The 7,500-nt window shown below is 45.6% G+C and overlaps 2 protein-coding genes across 7 annotated transcripts in view; both read right to left on the bottom strand.

Moving 5' to 3' along the window:
* Window positions 1-3,293: 3,293 nt before the first annotated feature.
* On the bottom strand, window positions 3,294-5,543 carry LOC147012740 (transmembrane protein 200A-like). The gene has a single exon (XM_085853876.1). The coding sequence runs from the start codon at window positions 5,539-5,541 to the stop codon at window positions 4,663-4,665; it is 879 nt and encodes a 292-aa protein (XP_085710002.1). The 5' UTR covers window positions 5,542-5,543; the 3' UTR covers window positions 3,294-4,662.
* Window positions 5,544-5,740: 197 nt separating this feature from the next.
* LOC147012739 (serine/arginine-rich splicing factor 6-like) overlaps window positions 5,741-7,500 on the bottom strand; it is a 120,027-nt gene continuing 118,267 nt past the window's right edge. For 4 of the 6 annotated variants that reach the window (XM_085853871.1, XM_085853874.1, XM_085853869.1 and 1 more), the window contains exon 5: window positions 5,741-6,608. In XM_085853871.1, coding sequence (XP_085709997.1) covers window positions 6,098-6,608 — 511 coding nt within the window. In that variant the 3' untranslated portion in view covers window positions 5,741-6,097. The remainder of the gene's footprint in view (window positions 6,609-7,500) is intronic. The other 2 variants (XM_085853872.1, XM_085853870.1) reach the window with 1 other exon arrangement.

The raw sequence follows: 7,500 nt of genomic DNA, 5'->3' as shown, positions 1-7,500 counted from the left end.
CTAAATGGTGGCCACAGGAGGAAGAGCTGGTGATGTTGGTGATCTGTCCGCAATTAAGCAAGCAATTCCTCCACAATTTAACAACTTGTGTCTGTCATGCCATCTAACTTCCAACTGTCTCACGAATCAGTGAATCAGTGTTGCTGCATACCACTGTGGGGGAGTGTGGAAGGTGGTGTGAGAAATTCAGTCGGGGGTAAAGCAACTTTCAGGCAACCCTGTTCAACGACGTCCTTCAAAACATCAACCTATCGATGAACAACTAAAAAAAAAAACACATCCAAATAAGCACAACGTCGAAGATTTCGTGGTCCTGGGTCCAGAAAGGCAAGAGCACATCTTCGATGTGGGAAATCTCTGGGTGGCTCCTGGAAGATTGATCGGCGGATCATCTTTTGTTCAAACTGTTGTTCGTCTTTCGGCTGCTCCCGTTCGGGGTCGCCACAGCGGATCAGCAGTTATGATCCGCATCGGTTTTACGCCAGATGCCCTTCCTGACGCAACCCTGGTCGCCTCTTACGACACAGGGATAAGGATTGGGTTTCGCCATGATTCTGGGCTGCCCTACACCCTCTCATAGCACGGCCCAGCACAGTTCTGGGCTGCCCTACACCCTCTCATAGCACGGCCCAGCACAGAGCTCCCGTCCTCAAGCGATCCTCCGAGTCGCCGGATTACAGGCGCACGCCACTACGCCCGGTATTGTTCAAACACAACTGACTAGAGCTAATCAACAACTCCGGGTTATAAAATGTCATTTTTTTCGGGGGTGTTTTTACTTCATTTTACATCCTCAATGACACTCACAGACATGAAATATGTTTGTGAAGTACAACATTACGTGCTGTCTTTTCTTTAAACCCATCAGCGAAGTAATGGGTGTGTACGTCAGTGGTTCCCAACTTTTTTCTGATCGAGTACCACTTGGAGGTCCCATACCGTCGCCGCGTACCACCTGGTTCCAGAAAAACTTAATTCGATAAGATATCAATTTTTTCACAAGTCGAACACACAAATGAACTAACTGTCAACAAAGAACAAATTTTAATGCGAGGGCTGCATCTGTTTCTTCTCCACCAGTTGGTCGAGGCAGGGCATAACTACTCACAGCACATCGGAAATCATGCCCGGGCGCAGCAAGACGGTTCCGGCTCTTTGACTTGATGGTCATCATGGCTGAGAACCCCTGCTCACACTCCCACGTAGAGGGGAAAATCAGTAGCTGGGGAACAGCGTGACGGGCTAGTGTCGGGCATGAGGAGGCCATGGTCACCCAGAAGTTCATAGGAGAGCATTCCTTGTGCTTCGTCTTTGCTGTCTCGTCAGCCTGGATATCTATGAGTTCATCTTGTTCCCCGGTCCCGACAGGCAGATCGCCTGGTTCAACGGAAAATGGATTGGTGATGTAGGCACAACATGTAATGTCTGGGAAGTAATGCAACAATTCAGTCTTGAGCAGTGAGAGGTGACGGCCAAAGATGTATCAGGTCAAATCATTTTTTTTAAAGGTTGAGCCCGAAAGTGCTCGCACACCACTTGGAAGGCCCTCGCGTACCACTAGTGGTACACATACCACAGGTTGGGAACCACTGGTGTACGCACATACACTTTCGACTGTGCTCCACCACCAATTAAAAAAAATAAAAAAACAGCAGATAAACTGATAGATTGAAATTTGAATTTAAGAGTAGACAAAGCACAGGCATTATGGGCCAAATGGCCTCCTTCCAAGTTCCCTTGATAGCTTCATCTATACTAATAAAAGGCAATGTGTGTGGGTCTCCTCCACATCTCCAAAACCATAAAACCAAGCAGCCTGAAACTTTGCATGAATACCAAGGGAACTCTAAGGAAGTGCATGAATGAAAATTGGGTGTTTGGGTTAATTAAAACACCCCTTTTGAAGATAATTAATGGCCTCATTCAATTAATCCTTCATCAGGTGCATCCTCAGCCACCTCGCTCTTTGGGGGCTTAAGGCCTCACCTGGGCACCTCGCCGGGGTCTGAACCCGCCATGTTCTTTGGCCAGCTCAACCATACCTCGACGTGTTACAGGCAAAAAGGATTTCTTAACGATAGTTTTGGGGTTTTTTTCTTCCACTTTCCTCATGCATATTATCGAATTCCTGTTCACCATAGCTACAAATCGCTTTTGTAAGTACAATCGTTTTCAAATGAAGAGCTTGGAGCGATTTCATGCAACACACAATAAGATTTTCTACAATCCACTCACACGGACATATTAAAGGATATCATCTAAATATTATTTCGGTTTTGAGGATCTGATATCGTCCGGCCCAAAATAAGTGTTGAAATATGGAGTGAAATCTGATAATTTAAACAAATAACAAGCCTTGTAACAAAACTGATATACCGATTTACTTTAAGCAAGCAAGGCTATATCCCCCCCCCCCCGCTCCTCCTCCATTCATACACAAGAAAATGTGAAATTTCCTCAGCATGAAACTTTTCTTTTTCTAGTGTTTGGAGAATTATATTGAGAACAAAAAATTTAAGAATGTGCCAAAATTAACCAGATTCATTGAGCGATATGATGATGCATTTCGCTCCCGTCCCGAGCGAGTTGTGAGATAACACCCGATTTCCAAGCCTGTTTGCCATATTAACAGGTTTTCGGAATTATTGAGCCAATTTTTTTTCCACCCTTGACACGCAACTGTTTCTAAAAATTAACATATCCTGACTCAAGCTGCCGATTCCCGAAAAATTGCCAATATCAGTTAAGCACGTGTGTGTGTGTGTGTGTGTGTGTGTGTGTGTGTGTGTGTGTGTGTGTGTGTGTGTGTGTGTGTGTGTGTGTGTGTGTGTGTGTGTGTGTGTGTGTGTGTGTGTGTGTGTGTGTGTGTGTGTGTGTGTGTGTGTGTGTGTGTGTGTGTGTGAGTGAGTGATAAAGCAATTGTTCTCTTCCAACTCCCCGACCACACACCCCCCTCTCTCTCTCTCTGTCCCATCCTTGTTCTACCACCTCCCAATACAGTGCAGCACCCTCCTCCCACACTTCTCTCACTCTCCCCTCCGTCTGTCTGTCTCTGGACGTAGTCGAGCGGTGTTTGTCTCCAGGCCGTTTCGATAGTATAACCGGTAGAAAATGGATTTCAGACATTTTTTCCCATCTTCACTGTTATTCTGTGCAGAATTATTCTGATGAGACAATATGAATCGTAATTTACGCTCCACCGCATGTCTGCCTTCCCTTCCCTCACCCCACCTCTTTTCCTCCCCCCCCCCCCTTTAGTTGACCCATCAGCAAAGCGATGGGTGGTATTTGCTCATCATTGGTATCCGTTTGTCTTTGGCCGATGCATTTGGTCATGACCAATCCAATCTCAAACTTCCCAGAACTAAGGGTCAGAAGACAAAGGTTGTCGATACTTCACCCCTCCCACCAAACCCAGGGGTATTCTGAAGGTTAGGTCAACAGAAATTCTCCATGCAAATGTGTACCATGTAGTGCAGCATTGCACCAGGTAGGAGAGGATATGACGAGTTACGCTTCAGCAGAACTCTTAACTGTTTCATGATTAAGAGGCCGTTGCCTTATTTTCATGGTTCGTTAACCTATCTTTCTTTTGACTCAACTGCAAAACATCTGGAGGATTCCCATGTTTCTTTTTATTTCCTTTTTCCGATTTGGAAAAAAAACACCATGTTAAGGTATATGGATGGCAGCTTGACCGTCGTTCTACCTTATCGTATAATTTTTTCAAGACCATTTCCAATAACAAAAAGAACAATGGCATTAGCAATAATAAAGATAACATGTCGAGGTATAAACAGCTGTGAAATCACAAGGACGGCACAAACAATGACGAAGATCGGCTTGTCGGAAGACGAGTCAAAAGGTACACTGCCATTCCACAGCAGGTAATTGAGCGGGTCACTTGAAGCATGGACACGGTCCATTGAAGAAGACCTCCAAACCAGTATAGCCGGCAGTTGAGACCGATCCACATAATAAAGACAACACGAGAGGTAAATGAACCGCTCACCAGGTCGACGGGTTCCACATGGAGCTGGATTGACCCCATTAATGTCGATGGAATACACACAGAACTTGGAATTTCTCAAGGAAGTGCCCAAGGTCACAGCAAGGTCAATCAACGAACTAGACTCCTCCACTTGTATGTCTCAAACGATCAGAAAACAAAACAAATTATTTGTTTATTACCAATGTCTCCTTGTTAATGTTAAAGCCAAATTAATTTTTCCTTTCAGAAACCCCACCAATGCACGGCATTTATAAACAGTGAAGCCCCATCCACCACAAATGGTGCATATTTACCAAGTGTGCTCACTTGGGAGTAGGGAGGGAGGGAGGTGAGCCAACATGCTGAACAAAGAAACATACCAGAGAGAAAGGTGATGGCAATGTGGAAGATGGGACATCAGGGAAATGGTAACCAGATTGGCACAGAGGACCCCAAAATCTGCCAAATTTGAGGATGCAACAGACGACCCCATACACATTACATATACTGCACTCTAATGGGAGAGTGTATGTTGCAATGGTCACACTAAACTTCTGAATTTACTTGCAGCAATTTCATCCTCACTAGATGGTCACATCCCTCCTTGGCAACATGGACACCTTGATTAGTCCTTTTCAATTCATGGTTACGATACGACGTCTACTGATCCTTCATTGTTCAGGCCTTGGGATGTGCAACTCGAGTGATGAACAAATAATGGACGCCTGGTCAATGGTGGACCAACTTCCAAACTGCCTCCGTTCAAATGTCACTCGTGGGACAGGTGGGCTGGCTGGAAATGTCCGAGGTCGGACCCATCTTGTTCCAGGCTCCAAAGACGTGCTGTGCACGGTGGCAACAGGCAGCTGTGGAGATTGCTGGGAGGCATGATCCTCCATGGGTAGGTTGTTGAGCTTAATGACGGGAAAAGGGCAAACATTCATGGAAGCTGTATCGCCAAGAGATGGGACCACCTCACCGGTGCATCTGAGGGGTAACTGTCGCCCTCGTTCACCAGGGTCTCGGCTCGACTCGGACATTTGGGGAGGTTCCACACCTCGCCCCGAGGAATAAACATTCTGCAAGAACACAACGTGTGAAGCACGATCCCGCCATTCGTGGAGAAGCGCATTTGCACAGATGAATACAAACAGGCCAGCCCCCATGGCAAGTGGACCCACTGCTGCGGCTCGTTCTGAACGCAACAAATGCCGCAGTGGCTGAACCGACCAATGTATCTCTGCTCCGAGATGGGAATAGTTCCCAGAAAAGTTAGCTAGTGTTGGAATCTCCTCCACGGAAGGCCAGTATCCCAACACAGTCGTACAAATCCCCAGAAATAGCAAGAGGACACCCAAAACGGCACACAGCCCAGGTAACGATGCAAGCCGCAGCCTTGGCCGCACCTGCACCACCTCAAGCGGGTAGCATTTCCGCTTTCTCAAGCGGTTCCTCGTGGTACCGTTCGCTCGCATCTCTTGAAGAGCCTCTTGCTTGCGGCTTGCGTCAAGTCCACGCAAAAGGCCGCCCATAGCGATCATTGCTGGCATTTGCAAAGCACACCGTTTCACCACAAAACGACTTTGGAGGAAGCACTACTCACGATGGCGTTTAAAAAAAATCTAAATAAATAAACGCCCCACTCCAACTCTCCCACCTTCATCCCTCCCAACCCAAGGAAAATGGGAGGGGTCAAAATCGTCACAAAGACATTTGTACTCATCCTTAAACAGAACCAAAATGGAATCATTCAAGCATTCCACCAATTGTGGTTTTATTTCAACAAAAAAGTGATCTAATGGAAGTAGTATGAAAAGGTAATAATTACGATGCCTCAATGAAGACGAATTATATATACACACAATGACGCTTTCCATTCACAAAGCAAAACATCATCATTAGCTCCAAACGAACTATCACTTCGTACAAGACCTCTACAGCACACAAAGAAATATAACACTAGTTTTCTTAAGCATGACACTTCACAGCTCCCAAAACAAAAACTGGCTGCACCAAAAATTAAGTAAAAGGTGAAAATGACAGCTGAGTAACTAATTTGCTGCAAAAACAGAAAGCCAACTTTACGACTCTACCGGACGTTATACATCATTTTGAAGGAGAGGCGGGAGGCGAACCAGAAGAAGAATGGGCAGACAGAGGGGAGCCAGAACGAGACCGAGTTGGAGGCTGAGAACCAGAGCGAGAACGAGAGCGAGAGCGAGAGCCCTGGGTGACTTCCCCTTCTCCATTCTCTTGGGTAGAAATATCTTGTCTGGGTGAATGCGACCCAATCGATGGGGACCTAGACCTAACCTCAACCACATCTTCGTCGTCACTCCTTGTTGGGGAGCCTTCCCGTTCCTGGCTGGCGCTCTTTGACCTGGATCTCTCTTTGCTTGGACTCTTGGAGCCAGACCCTTCCCTCTTAAGGTCTCGGTTTCCACTACCACCCTGGGATTCGGAACTAGACCTGCCTCGATCAGCACTGCCAAAACGGTCTCGTTTTTCATCCCGATTCTTGGCCTTGTCCTTTGAGGAAGATCTTGTTCGCTCCTTGCCTCGATCTTTGCTGTGTCTAGGAGAGCGAGAGTGGTCCCCACCTCTGCCACCGGACCTGCTGGGGTGAAAGAAAGCATTGTGATTTTGAGAGGAGCAAGGGAAAAACACTTCTTCCAACAAGTGAAAACGAACCATTAAAACAAACTCAAGTAATTCGACTGCGCGCAGTCGATGGATATGCCTCTGCTCTCCCACACAAACACTTGAGTATTGACATATTTGACCCTTGACCTTTATCATATCTCGTCCAAAATCTAATCAGTTAATTGCCCTGTCTAACTTTACCTTTGTACCAAGTTTGATGAAATTCGTCTTTTATTTCTTGAGTTAGGGCGTAAACAGTGAAATTTCAGAGTTTGACCTTGACCTTTACCACATCTGGCCCAAAATCTAATCACTTAATTGACCTGTCTTACTTTACCTTTTTACTAAGTTTGATGAAATTCTACAATTTGCTTCTTGAGTTATCGCGTAAACGAAAATCCGGACGGACGGACAACCCAGAAACATAATGCCTCTGGCACCCTTGGTGCGGAGGCATAAATAAAATATATATAATTTTACTGACATTGATGTCGATATTCCTCTACAAAGGCATTTCAAAATAGAGCTCCATCAATCACTTGTAAAACTACCCAAAGCATTGGGGCAATTTGTCTGGGTGAACCTCAAGCGATAATTCATGAACACTTAAGACTCGCAAAAAGTGGTTGTGGTTGAAGAGGTCAATATTCAAAAATAAAAGCAATACCACCAAGTATAATGTGCCTTGTAAGGTTCAAATTCAATGAAACGATGACCACCAAGTACAATTTGTAACTCCCTCAGCAGTTTCACAAGAGTGCTGATTGATATGCCCCATATTTTAATGAAAGACGACTTGATCAGATGATTTTAGTCCAGTCACATAAAAACACAAGGCCATAAAAGGCTCACTGTTCAGTGCCTTC

Source organism: Eptatretus burgeri, chromosome 14 (genome assembly GCF_056783735.1).
Source record: "Eptatretus burgeri isolate ZD-2024b chromosome 14, Ebu_testis_v1, whole genome shotgun sequence".
Lineage (NCBI taxonomy): Eukaryota > Metazoa > Chordata > Myxini > Myxiniformes > Myxinidae > Eptatretus > Eptatretus burgeri.
The sequence above is the reverse complement of the archived record's forward strand: the minus strand, read 5'-3'. Positions and strand labels throughout refer to the sequence as shown.

What these genes read in the sequence shown, in the direction of transcription:
- LOC147012740 (XM_085853876.1), bottom strand. Translation starts at nt 5,541, where the DNA reads ATGCCAGCAATGATCGCTATGGGCGGCCTTTTGCGTGGACTTGACGCA.